Source organism: Hyla sarda, chromosome 6, assembly GCF_029499605.1.
Source record: "Hyla sarda isolate aHylSar1 chromosome 6, aHylSar1.hap1, whole genome shotgun sequence".
Lineage (NCBI taxonomy): Eukaryota > Metazoa > Chordata > Amphibia > Anura > Hylidae > Hyla > Hyla sarda.
This window is the reverse complement of record NC_079194.1, coordinates 270,025,363-270,039,580: the sequence shown is the minus strand read 5'-3', so window position 1 is coordinate 270,039,580 and position 14,218 is coordinate 270,025,363. Positions and strand designations below refer to the sequence as shown.

The 14,218-nt window shown below is 40.6% G+C and overlaps 1 protein-coding gene across 6 annotated transcripts in view; it reads left to right on the top strand.

Annotated features, from left to right (window-relative positions):
• Window positions 1–14,218, top strand: part of RIPOR1 (RHO family interacting cell polarization regulator 1) — a 342,616-nt gene that overhangs the window by 211,002 nt on the left and 117,396 nt on the right. For all 6 annotated transcript variants that reach the window (XM_056527289.1, XM_056527286.1, XM_056527287.1 and 3 more), the window contains exons 2-4: window positions 313–433; window positions 1,953–2,105; window positions 13,462–13,540. In XM_056527289.1, the coding sequence (XP_056383264.1) occupies window positions 339–433; window positions 1,953–2,105; window positions 13,462–13,540 (327 nt within the window). In that variant the 5' untranslated portion in view covers window positions 313–338. The remainder of the gene's footprint in view (window positions 1–312; window positions 434–1,952; window positions 2,106–13,461; window positions 13,541–14,218) is intronic.

Here is a 14,218-nt window from a genome sequence, read left to right as displayed (position 1 = left end):
TTGCTATGCGCTGCGAGACGCAATGACGAGTGACGTCACTCGTTATTGCGCCGTGCCGAGCAGCGCATAGCAATGGTGGTATTTGGGCTGGGTCCTTAAGGGGTTAAAGTATACCGTGTTCTGTAAAGATTATAATATAAGGCATTCTGAAATCCAATTCTGACTTTTCAATTTGTCAGCACATTCCCCCCCCCCCCCCATACACCTTATATGGACAGTGAGATTAGCCAACATTTGTTTGTGTTTTGCTACTTTGTCTATTCATTGAAAGAAGTGTAATTTATTTTAATTTTTTTTTTTTTTCCTTTTCAGGGAGCACCCACAAGGCCCACTCCACCATGTCCCTCTCCATGCAGTCTTCAAGGGTCACATCCACATCAATTACTAGAAGTCAATCATTTGCCGGTGTTAACTCAAATTACGAAAAGACCAGGTTTGTTAAATTATTATTTTTTTTGCCACGTCTCATTAATCCCAGTAATCCTTGAATGAGATTTTTGTGCATTTTTTTTTTCTGTGTTTGTAAAATGGTCCTGATTTATCAATCTTTATAAAAACAAAAATGTCTGATTTTCTTAGACATTACTCACAACTTATATTTTATTTTACCAGGGCAATCTGAGAAATGAAAGCTAAGATGTGATTGTTCGCTGTTTGTCTGAGATAAAAATCAGCCACATTCTTGTTTCAGATTGATAAGTCTAGGACATAGTGTATAAAGCTGTGTAGATAGATGATAGACAGATTTTATCTATGCACCATGCGCGGGTTGTATTACCTATAAATTAATCACTCATGCAAAGATCTCATTGGGTTTGTAAAGCCCCTTTGGCAACTTGACTGGCCAGTGTGGACCTGTGTGTGTCTACACCTACTCTGAAGAAGGGGATGAGATTAGTGCTACAGGTAAATTTATAACTTTGAAAAGCATAACTTCAGAAGGGTCTTTTTTTATTTAATTTTATTTAATTTTTTTTTTTTTTAAACTGTAAATTTTTAAGTTTTACAAAAAGGAGAAAAAACTAAATCCAATAGCCAATGAGGGATAGCAATCCCACAGAACAATGAAGATACATAATGCAGTTATGGTAAAATAAAATCCAAAAGACATAGTACAGTAATCAATAGGGGAGGACAACGAGATGGTTCATTTTATGCAATGACCCTTTTGATCCTCAAGAAAGTGTTCACGAACATAGGGCATCTGCCTATTGAGCCTTTATTAGCTTCTTCAACATCCCAACCTAAAACCATGGGCTTTAATATGAAGTCGGGCTCCTGTGACATAACATCATCTTCTCATGTGAGAATTTGTGCTCTCACATGAGAAGATGATGCAAGAGAATGCAAAAATTGCATTTGTATGATCAAGCACTGATCTAGGATTACAAGCTCTGGCTCCCAGTCAACATTGTAGTTTATCCCAAAGGTGTTTGGTAGAGTTCACATCAGGGCTGTGAGTAGTTTTTTGCCCAGTCATGCTAAGTCTACATTCACATCACGATTTTGCCATACTGTTTTGAATCGGTTTTTGTTTTGGAAAACTTATCCCTCAAAAACTGACAAAGCTATATCAAATTGTGTGCTCAATACGGTTTCCATTGATTTTAATGTTAAGTTTTTTTGTTTTGTTTTTTATATAGAAAGGACACAAGACCGTTTTTAGAAAGGACACAAAACCATTGTTAATTGAAAAACCGGACACAACTGTACACAATACCATACAAGTACAAAAACTTACACAACCGGATACATCTTGTTGTGAACGTTTTTTGTATGGGAGATCAATGTATATGGTTTGCTATATGGTTGTATACGGTTTTCAAATACAAAACTGTATACAGGAACCGTGTAGCAAAATCGTGATGTGAATGCACCTTCTTGCTGCTAAGAAATTTTAGCTCAGTCCATATTTAAGTATTGCAGCTAATGTTAAGTATTTCTTCTTTTAGACATCGTCAGCCCTTCCATACTCCCACAGTTTCTCGAAGGTCTGGATCCAAAGTTCGTAGAATGTTCTCTATGTCGCACAAGTCCCCTCCACCTAAGGTGCCTCAGCCTGACAGAGTGGATGAGGTCTATAATGCTTTAAAAAAGGGACTCAGGTAATACTTATGTTTAACAGTGTTTAGCATAGTCTTGTAACTAAAGCTATTTTCACATCTCTTTTAAAAATGATGCTGTTGCCAGAATTCATGTTCTTCCAAAGTTTCTACACTGACTTTTGTTTCTATATGTTAAGCATTTTATGTAATCCTATACTCACAGAAATTTGTTATGGAGTAAGTGAATTTTTGGAGGGACTATAGAAATTGGTTTTGTGTTTTTTTTTTTTTTTTTTTTTTAATATGGTTGCACCCTTTTAGATTTTACGTTTTTTTACATAATAAAGATGTTTATGGTACACATAATCGGCAGTTTGTAGAGGCTGCGGTGCTGGAGCAAGTATGTTTATATATGCTTGTCCTAGCACACGTGGTGCTTTGTGGTAGCTGTGCTAACAGTTTTGCAACTTCAATTCGCTTGAGTGGAGCATGGTTTTTGTGTTAGGGTATCGGCTCCTTAAAGGGGTTGTCCAGGATTGGAAAAATGCTTCCTCTTTTTTTTGCAAAAACAGTACCACACCTGTCCACAGGTTGCGTGTAGTACTGCAGTCTAGTTTCACTACAGTTAGGGCTAAGCTGCAATACCACACAACCTGTGGACAGGAATGGTGCTCTTTCTGCAAGAACGAAGCAGCATCTTAGCCAACTCCTTTTACCCCTTAACGACACAGGACGTACATTTACGTAAAAATGTTGGTAAAATGGATGATCGGATCGCCCTCGGTGATCCGATCATCCATAATGGTGGACGGAGGTCCCCTCACCTTCCTCCGTCCATCTCCAGGGGTCTTCTGCTCTGGTCTGAGATCGAACAGACCAGAGCAGAAGATCGCCGATAACACTGATCATTGCTATGCCCTATGCATAGCACTGAACAGTATTAGCAATCAAATGATTGCTATTAATTGAAAATAAAATGATTGCTATAAATTGAATTGCTAAAAAGTGAAAAATTCCCTCCCCCAATAAAAATGTAAATCATTCCTTTTTTCCATTTTACCCCAAGAAAGTGTAAAAAAATTTATAAATAAATTAAACCTATTTGGTTTCGCTGCATGTATAAATGTCTGAACTATCAACATATAATGTTATTGATCCCGTACGTATGGCATAAACATTAGTCCAAAATTGCTGCTTTTTTGTCACATAATATTCCAAATTTTTTTAATAAAAGTTTCATATATGCAAATGTGGTATCAATAAAAAGTACAGGTCATGCTGCAAAAATTGTGCCCTCATACCTGCTTAAACGGAAAAATGAAAGTTATAGGTCGTCAAATTTTTTTTAAAGCGGCACAATAATAGAAAAGTAGGTAATCATGGGTATCATTTTAATTGTGTTGATCCACAGAATAAAGAAAATGTCATTTTTTACTGTAGAGTGTGCAGCGTGAAAATGAACCCTTACAAAATGTGAAGTATTGTGGTGTTTTTTGTTTTGTTTTTTTATTTCCCCACACAAATAATATTTCTTTTGGTTGCACCATACATTTTATGGTAAAAGGAGTGGTTTCATTACAAAGGACAACTGGTTGCCCAAAAAACAAGCCCTCATACATGTCTGTGGATGGAAATATAAAAGAGTTTTTATGATTTTTAGAAGTTAAGGGAGGGGAAAAACGAAAATGCAAAAATAAAATTGGCCTGGTCCTTAAGGCCAAAATGGGCTGTGTCCTTAAGGGGTTAAGGCAGCTGGTTGGGCAAACACTAGTCTAATATTGAGATGGTAACGGGAGAAATAGTGCATGTACTATTTCTTCCGTTCAATCGCCTGTCAAAATATAACGCCCGTTATGAATAACGGGCGATAACGGGTTAAAACGGCTATTAGAAAATCCCATTATAGTTTATGGGATTTTTCTAACGTATGTTAAGTATTTTCTAATGGCGGTTTAACCCTGGGATCGCCCGCTATTTTATAAAGGTTGTTATATAACGGGTACTTTTCACAGTGTGAAAGCAGCCTAAACCCCTAAATATTTATCTTCCCCAACACATATACTCTCCTTTTTCCATCTCGTTCTCTATGAAATAGACAAACTTATCTATGTACCCTACTGTCCCCCAGAGATTTCAAAATTGTATCAGGTCCACCTTCCCTCCTCTCTATCAGTTGATTTAATCTGACTTAGACCTTTGCTATGGTCCCCAACAATAGCCATTGGCACCTTTTACCTATTTTAGAGGGGTTTCATTTTTAAAATTAACATACTCCTACCTCCCACAAGAATTGCCTCTACCTCCTCTATTTCCTACAAGAATTACCCATCCACAGCCTTATAACAAAGTTTATCTGGGAAAATATACTGGACAGACATGCAAATTTAAACCTGTGCAAACCAAAAATTGCTAGGGGATTCTGTCTGCTCATGCCTAAAACATCGCTTTTCACTGTAACAGATTGGTGGATTGACAGAACACACAAGAAAACTAAACAGCGAGTTGAGATAGAAGCAGTACTTTTCTTATATTTCTGTGGTATAACTTCTTGTCCTTCCTCCTTGTTTCCTATCCTTTTATCCTGGCTCATATTATTCCCCATTTTAGAGATGGTTTCAAGTCAACAGATCCTGAGCTCAATATTTCCTCACAAATTAAAGTTGGCACATCCCCTCCATTCTGAATGACTTGACTGATCCTGTCTGGATTCTACAGACCCAATCAACTTTTTATCACTGTTTCTCTTTTACTTCCTTAATCCTCTTTCACAAGGGCCAAACAACTTTTGGATCGCTTTGCCTGAGTACAGGCCCAGTTAGATGCATGTTATCATTGATATACGCCTTGCTGGGCTCCCCTAAGGATCACTCGCCTCCACCCTTTTTAATTGGGAGTGGGTCTATAAGGGGGTACTCCGCCCCTAGACATCTTATCCCCTATCCAAAGGATAGGGCATAAAATGTCTGATCGCAGGGTCCCGCCGCTGGGAACCCCCACAATCTCTCCTGCAGCACCTCGTGCAGAAGTTTACTCCGTGCCTGATGACTGGCAATACAGGGGCCGGAGTATCAGGGCATCACACCACTCCCCCCCCCCCCCTTGTGATGTCACACCCAGCCCTCTCAAAAGTCTAAAGGAGTGGGTGTGACGACCGCCACACTCTCTCACATAGACTTGCATTGAGTAGGCGGGTCGTGCCATCACTATACTCCGGCCCCTGTATCGCCCGCCATCAAGCAGCAGATGACACTGGGTGCTACAGGAGAGATCGCAGGGGTTCCTAATGGCGGGACCCCCACAAGCAGACATCTTACCTCTAACCCTGGCCTTTTTCTCTCTATATAATGGTACATTTCAAATGAGATGTGGCAGTAAACTATCTTGTGTCAAATAAAACAATAAAAATATCTATGCACATTGAATCAATGTGTTTTAGTGGGATCTCTTGTTACTCATTATTTTCTGCCCATGTCTAATAGGATTGTTGCTTTGGGGGTTTCAGTTTATTTTTCTGGACCCATTTAGGCTCTTTGTGGTTCTAAATGTTTTAATCTCATGATAAAAATGCAGTCTAATTTGCATAGAACAGGTGGATCTTAGCATATTGATATATAGTTTTGTGTATAACTAGTAATTTGTTCATGAAAATCTCTGCTCATTCTAGACCCTGGGTTCTCAACCTGGGGTACACCAGGGGTTGCTTGGGGGTACGCGAAAGCGATGACAAATACCGGCCATGCATTGGCCAGTATTTGCCAGCGCATAGCCGCGGCAGCTCACTGTACAGTAGCGCGGCCAGAGCAACGGCTACTGTAAGTGAGCTGCGTGGTTGCCAAGGAGACGTGTTGCACGGAGTTGCCGCACAGCGCAGGAGGACGTCACACGTCAGTGCGGCCCCGCCGAACGGGATGCGCTGCGGGAAGGAACACCTAACAGGTGACTGCAAGACGCCAGGTAAAAGGGAAGGAGCACAAGGCATTAAGATGGAGGGGAGAGGGATAATGGCGGAGGAGGAATGGGGAGTAATGAAGCACAAGGCATTAAAATGTAATGGCACAAGGGGATTAAGATGGAGGTGGGAAAATGGCGCAAGAGGATCAGAGGGAGGGAGGAATAATGGCACAAGAAATTAAGATGGAGTGGGGGGGGGGGTTGATTATCCTCTCCTCCCCCCCCCCCCATCTTAATCCCCTTGTGCTATTATTCCCCCTCCATTTTAATCCCCTTGTGCCAGCCATTATTCCCCCCTCCATCTTAATCCCCTTTTGCCATATTGGATAATAATGGCACAAGGGGATTAAGATGGAGGGGGAATAATGGCAAAAGGGGATCCGAGGGAGGGGAGAATAGTGGGGGATTAAGATGGAGAGGGGAATAATGGCACAAGGGGATTAAAATGGAGGGGGGAATAATGGCACAAGGGGATAAAGATGGAGGGGGGAATAATGGCACAAGGGGATAAAGATGGAGGGGGGAATAATGGCACAAGGGGATTAAGATGGAGGGGGGATGCATTAGTATAAAGGTAAGAACACGCCTTTTGTCCGAGGGTACCCCTCGCGCGCAAGTTCCGCGTGAGGGGGTACCCGCGGACATACTTTGAGGGCTTGGGGGTACGGTCGCCGAAAAGGTTGAGAACCACTGTTCTAGACTAAGTAGTCAAGTAGGTGGCCCTACTCAGTAGATGACAGCGCTCTCTTTTAGATGCACACAGTTAGCTGTCAATCACGGAGTCTGACAACCCCCATGACTACGTCGCCCAGAAAGAATCAAGATTTACGTAAATAATCGTTGAACTTTTCCCATAAAACTACATATCAGTCTGTTTCTCCGGCTTCATAATATGATTCCTTCAGATTGAAGTTAATTTTCAATGTGATGTGTGCAGTTACTATTTGTCTTTTAACCCCTTAACGACACAGGTCGTAAATGTACGTCCTGGTGAGGTGGTACTTAACGCAGCAGGACGTACATTTACGTCCCATCACGGCATCTGCAGAAGTGCGGGACTTAATGTGGACAATCGGGTCGCCTGCAGCGCTGCTAAGGCGATCCAATCATCTGTAATGGCGGACGGAGGTCCCCTCACCTGCCTCCGTCCGTCTCCCGGCGTCTTCTGCTCTGGTCTGTGATCGAGCAGACGATAGCCGATAACACTGATCAGTGTTATGTCCTATACATAGCACTGAACAGTATTAGCAATCAAATGATTGCTATAAATAGTCCCATATGGGGACTGTTAAAGTGTAGTAATAAAAGTAAAAAAAAAAATTGAAAAATCCCCTCCCCCAATAAAAATTTAAATTGTCAGTTTTTCCCCATTTTACCCCCAAAGTGTAAAAATCTTCTTAATAAACATATTTGTTATTGCCACGTGCGTAAATATCCGAACTATTAAAATATTATGTTAATTATCCCATACGGTGAACGGCGTGAACATAAAAAAAATAATAATAATAATCCAAAATTGCTGCTTTTTTTTATAACATTTTATTCCCAAAAAATTTGATAAAAAAGTTTTATATATGCAAATGTAGCATAAAAAAAAAAATTTCAGATCCCGGCGCAAAAAATGAGCCCTCATACCTCCGCTTATACGGGAAAATGACAAAGTTATAGGTCAGCGAAAAAGAGGGGTTTTAAACGCACTAATTTGGTTAAAACATTAGCGTTTTTTTTTTTGTTTTTTTTTTTAAAGCGGTATAATATTAGAAAAGTATTTAATCATGGGTGTCTTTTTAATCGTATTGACCCAAAGAATAAAGAAAACATGTCTATTTTACCGTAAAGTGTACAGCATGTAAAACAAAACCTTCCAAAATTAGCTAAATTGCGGTTTTCTTATCAATTACCCCACACAAATAGTATTTCTTTGGTTGCGTCATACATTTCATGGTAAAATGAGTGATGTCATTACAAAGGACAACTGGTTGCGCAAAAAACAAGCCCTCATACTAGTCTGTGGATGAAAATAGAAAAGAGTTATGATTTTTAGAAGGCGAGGAGGAAAAAACGTCCTTAAGGCCCAAATGAGCTGAATCCTTAAGGGGTTAAATTAAAGAAAAAATAATAAATTAATAGAAAAATTCTTTGAGGCTGTCCAAGAATAAATGAGAACACCTGCACAAAATGTTACAAAAGTGGAGACGCTATGTTGAGCTATGTTTACTTGGCCTGCAGTAATCGTGCCATGTGCCATATATGCTGACATGACTGCTAAGAGCAGTGAATGGCTGCAGTGATCATTTTGTATGGCATATCATTGCTGCATGAAAAATAGGCAAATACTGTCAGGGACCGCCAAAGTATTGGCACTGGAACAGGGCTGGATTTAAGGAATTAATGGTTGAAATAAAATTTCCTGCAGCTACTTTTATTTATTATACTCTCAATCTCTTAACTACAATCTTTAGAGCAAGGAACATGGTCTACACAAAAATACATGGTCAAACATTACTAGACCTCATCTGATTTAAAATCAGTTTGAGGGCTGCCATAAGGTGCATGCTATATTGCTCATTAGTTGTTGATAGGTGGCTACCTTCTGAATAAAAAAAAAAAAAAAAAAATATTCAGGAATGAATGATATGCAAACTATATATATGTTTAATTGATCAAGTCAGACACAAAGAGAACCTCGCACCAGGGGCGTTGCTAGGTCTACAAAAGACCGCGGGCGAGACCCCCTAGCCATGTCCTAACCACACCCCTAGTCATGTCCTAACCACACCCCAGTCACACCTGAACCGCTACCTCATCCGCACCCACACCCCAGTCACACCTGAACCGCTACCTCATCCGCACCCAATTGCACCCAGCCTCCTTCTTCTATATACTCACTACTACCAGCAGGCATCTGCACAGTAGTTGCAGCAATCCCTCTTTTATTACCTTTAGATCCCAGCATGTACATACTGCATGTACTACTTTCGAAGTAGAAAGTAAAGTAAGAATACATATATTATACTACAATAACGTTACATATACAACTTCTTTGCAGGAGTACCTCTAAAAGATAGTCATACTGTTGCAAAATAAAATATACAAGGAGCAAATATCACTATGCATATTACCACTATACTGTTACTGACCAAATCCTATACACTATATTGATTTTTAGAGCCGGTACCGATAACCTATGAACTTTCAGGCCGATAACTTTTACCGATATTCCCCCCCCCCCTTGTTGACAGCAGGCCCCATTCCCTTGTTGACAGCAGGCCCCATTCCCTTGTTGACAGCAGGCCCCATTCCCTTGTTGACAGCAGGCCCCATACCCTTGTTGACAGCAGGCCCCATTCCCTTGTTGACAGCAGGCCTCCCCTCCTCCTCTTGTAGACAGCTCACCTGCAGCTGTCCTCGGGTGTTGCCACTCCGTTGTCCCGGTCTTCCAGTCACATCATGGCGTCCTATGGAGGTGCATGTGTACACGTCACTCTGCTTCCTCCTTAGCGTTACACTGGGCGCAGGGGAGGAGCAGTAATGGGTGTGTCACATGCTCCTCCATAGGACGCCATAATGCGATCGGGAGAACAGGACAGCAGAGCGGGGCCGCACAGCAGCAGGTATCAGGGGCGCATGCGCTGGACACATTATCGGTATTGGCATCTAACCTTGCCGATAATCCTTAAAGAGGTTATCCAGGAAAAAACTTTTTTTTTATAGATCAACTGGCTCCAGAAAGTTAAACAGATTTGTAAATTACTTCTATTAAAAAATCTTAATCCTTTCAGTACTTATGAGCTTCTGAAGTTAAGGTTGTCTAAGTGCTCTCTGATGACACGTGTCTGGGGAACCGCCCAATTTAGAAGCAAATCCCCATAACAAACCTCTTCTAAACTGGGCGGTTCCCGAGACACATGTCATCAGAGAGCACTTAGACAGAAAAGAACAACCTTAACTTCAGAAGCTCATAAGTATTGAAAGGATTAAGATTTCTTAATAGAAGTAATTTACAAATCTGTTTAACTTTCTGGAGCCAGTTATATGTATAAAAAAGTTTTTCTTGGATAACCCCTTTAAGTGCGTCCTTAAGTGGTTAAAGTTTAAGTTTTAACTCTATGTACCACAGTAGTTTTTGCCCTTATTAGAGATTTTCCCCCCAATAGGTAATTAAATCTGGCGGCAGGTAGGTACGTCAATACGTTCTCTCTCTCTCCCCCCCCCCCCAAAGGTAGTTAAGTAGCCAGGTATGTTGTTAGGTAACTAATTAGCCAGGTAGGTAGGTAGCCACAGCTCCTCCTCCTTTTTGCCAGGTTGTAAAAAAAACAAGCAGATACTTACCTTCTATACAAAGCAGTGATCGGCAGAACAGCTGGGCTATGTCATTCTTTCTCTACAGTGCAGATGCTGATGAGTGGGGACAGAAGTCGCTCGCCTTGGGATCCTGGGACAAATGAACTAGATCCCCATAAGCAAGCAAGCGAAGCCAGACTCGGGGCTGTGGGGTCCAGATTACAGTCATGGCCGTAAATGTTGGCACCCCTGAATTTTTTCTAGAAAATGAAGTATTTCTCACAGAAAAGGATTGCAGTAACACATGTTTTGCTATACACATGTTTATTCCCTTTGTGTGTATTGGAACTAAACCAAAAAAGTGAGGGAAAAAAAAGCTAATTGGACATAATGTCACACCAAAAATGGGCTGGACAAAATGATTGGCACCCACAACTTAATATTTGGTTGCACACTCTTTGGAAAAAATAACTGAAATCAGTCACTTCCTATAACCATCAATAAGCTTCTTACACTTTTCAGCCGGAATGTTGGACCTTTGCAAACTGCTCCAAAGCTCTCTTATTGGAAGGGCTCCTTTTCCCAACAGCAATTTTGACGTATGTTTGGGGTCATTGACCTGCTGGAAGACCCAAGATCTTGGACGCAAACCCAGCTTTCTGACACTTAGCTGTACTGTGCGACCCAAAATCCGTTCGTAATCCTCAAATTTCATGATGCCTTGCACACATTCAAGGCACCCAGTGCCAGGTGCTGTAAAACAACCCCAAGACATCATTGAACCTCCACCATGTTTCACTGTAGGTACTGTGTTCTTTTCTTTGTAGGCCTTATTCCGTTTTCGGTAAACAGTAGAATGATATGCTTTACCAAAAAGCTCTATCTTGGTCTCATCTTTTCACAAGACATTTTCCCAGAAGGCTTTTGGCTTACTCAAGTTCATTTTGGCAAAATGTAGTCTTGCTTTTTTATGTCTGTGTCATTAGTGGTGTCCTCCTGGGTCTCCTGCCATAGCGTTTCATTTAATTTAAATGTTAACGGATAGTTAACGCTGACAATGATGTTCCCTGAGCCGACAGGGCAGCTTGAATATTTTTGAAACTTGTTTGGGGCTGCTTATCCACCATCCGGACTATCCTGTGTTGACACCTTTCATAAATTTTTCTCTTCAGTCTACGTCCAGGGAGATTAGCTACAGTGCCATGGGTTGCAAACTTTTTAATAATGTTGTGCACTGTGGACAAAGGCAAATCTAGATCTCTAAAGATGGACTTGAGAACCAAAATTGTGGAAAAATATCAACAATCTCAAGGTTACAAGTCCTCAGACAGTTCTCCTCTTTCTGTTGTCCATGCTTAGGCTGGGTCCACACTACGTTTTGTCCCATACGGGAGCGCATACGGCAGGAGGGAGCTAAAACCTCGCGCTCCCGTATGTGGCCGTATGCGCTCCCGTATGTCATTCACTTCAATGAGCCGACCGGAGTGAAACGTTCGGTCCGGTCGGCTCATTTTTGCGCCGTATGCGCTTTTACAACCGGACCTAAAACCGTGGTCCAGCGCATTTGTGGAGTTTGGTGTGACATTATGTTCAATTTGCTTTTTTTTCCTCCCTTTTTTGGTTTAGTTTCAATACACAGAGGGAATAAACATGTGTATAGCAAAACATATGTTACTGCAATCATTTTCTGTGAGAAATACTTCATTTTCTTGAAAATTTTCAGGGGTGCCAACATTTACAGTCATGACTGTATAGGTTCAATTCTGTTTGCTCTGCATATATCCAAAGACAGATTAATTCAAATCTGGTAGGTTTTAACAAGAAGTCATATTGGGGGAGATTTATCAAAACCTGTCCAGAGGAAAAGTTGCTGAGTTGCCCATAGCAACCAATCAGATCGCTTCTTTCATTTTTGAAAAGGCCTGTGAAAAATGAAAGAAGCGATCTGATTGGTTGCTATGGGCAACTCAGCAACTTTTCCTCTGGACAGGTTTGATAAATCTCCCCCATTGTCCTTAGACAGTTGGCTTTTGTGTCATCACAAAGACCCAAAAATCCTACTGTTGCATGGAATTGAGATAGGTCACTCTGTTCTACAAAATACATTCATATAGTATATTTGTTCTTTGTGAGTTTACATAGGATATAACATCTCATGTGTTTCGGCAGTATGATGTGATTAGATATATACCGGTAGATATGGGGAGTAATTTATCATTGTCCTTGCTTGTTTGTTGTTTTTCCTCGACGTGTTTTTTTTAAATTTCTTTTAGTTTTTTTTTATTTCGAGTTGAGGAAAATGTATTATTAGAGGTTTACACCATGTGTGGTAAATATTATACAAGTACATTAAAGAAGGCTGTGAGATTAAAAATGTTTAGACCTTTTTCAAGCTCTTTTCTTTAGGTAGTGTAGATTTGAGAATTGATGGACCATTCGTGGTGTTTTTGCACATTTTTATAAAACTTAGTTAAGTTCATGACCACTGCAAGTACATCTAGAGAAAAACATCTAGCTAGTCAGTATTGCTGGAATCATGGTAGACGTTGGTGCAAGTAATACGGCACACGTGAAATATCATGCGGACAATATACACTAAAATTAAGACAAAAACTGATTCATTTTCCCCTATGGTCTGTACTGATCTACTATTTAAAAAAAAATATATTTTTATATAAGTTCATTGCAAACACCTTCCAGTGTAATTTACCTATTATTGTTGCTATAGGCAACTGCACCATATTATACACATATTGTATTAAAAAAAAAACAAAAACAAAAAAACGGGGTGAAATGCAAAAAAGTAAAACCTTTACTCAGCTGCTGACTCAGTTCTCGCTGCAGAGTGTTTCCTGCTCTCTTCTTGACAAGTAGTAAATACAAGAAATGGAGAGTTCGGGAAACAACCCCCTTAACCTCCTTTAAAAAAAAATAAAAATTATTTATTATACTTTTCAAAGAGTTTTATTAGGATTTTCCAATACAACATATCACAAAACAAAACATATGCATGACATATGAGGGCTTAAACAGAGTTACAATCACAACTATCCATAGGATAACCCTTTTCAATATAAAATTTTCTGGACAACCGCTTTCTTCCTATAAAAAAATTGAATGATAGCTTGAATGTGTATTGTAAAGAGATATAAGGTTGAGCAATGATTTGTCTTCTTTCTAGTGCCTACTTAGAAGTTCACCACATCGAACAGGATAAGCTAACAGTCCAGATCAAAGAATCCAAAAGGAACTCAAGACTGGTAAGTTTGACATTTCACTTTTGTGCTTTAATGAGAATCTGACAGCTAATTCACCCGCACTAAACCCAATATACTGGGTTAGGGTAGCATTTTACTCTGAAGATCCGCCAATGCCTGACCCTGTAGTGTGCCCCCAGCTGTCCCCCCTTATGTCCTGCTTGCAGCGGCAATCTGACTCTACGAGCAGCCACACGGGGGCTTGCGAGTTGCCATTTACATGTACTCAGACATCGTGAAGTGACCGAATGTGGGGTGACTCTCACGTCCTTGTGTGGCTGCTCGTAGGGGCTGATTGCCACTGAGAGCAGTACACAAGGGGGAAACAGCAGGGGGCACACTATAGGGTCGGGTGACCCTACCCTTATTGTGCGAGTGAAGAGCTGTAAAATGAGGTATTACTCATTGAAATAAGTTTACTAGGTGCTGCGTTTTGCTTAGATAGATGGTCCCATTCCTAATGTGTACCAGCGCGCATTGGAGCCATGTTCCCATGTCTCCCACATAATCCCTGCGCCCGTTTCCTTCATTATTATGCTAATAAATGCTGTGGGTGAGCTCAAAGAGAGCTTACCCGCAACCTTTATTATTATTATGCTAATGAAGGGGCATGGCTGACAGATTATGTATGAGAAAGGGAAACTTCTCTAGCCGGCTCCCGACTTCCAATGCGCGCTGGGT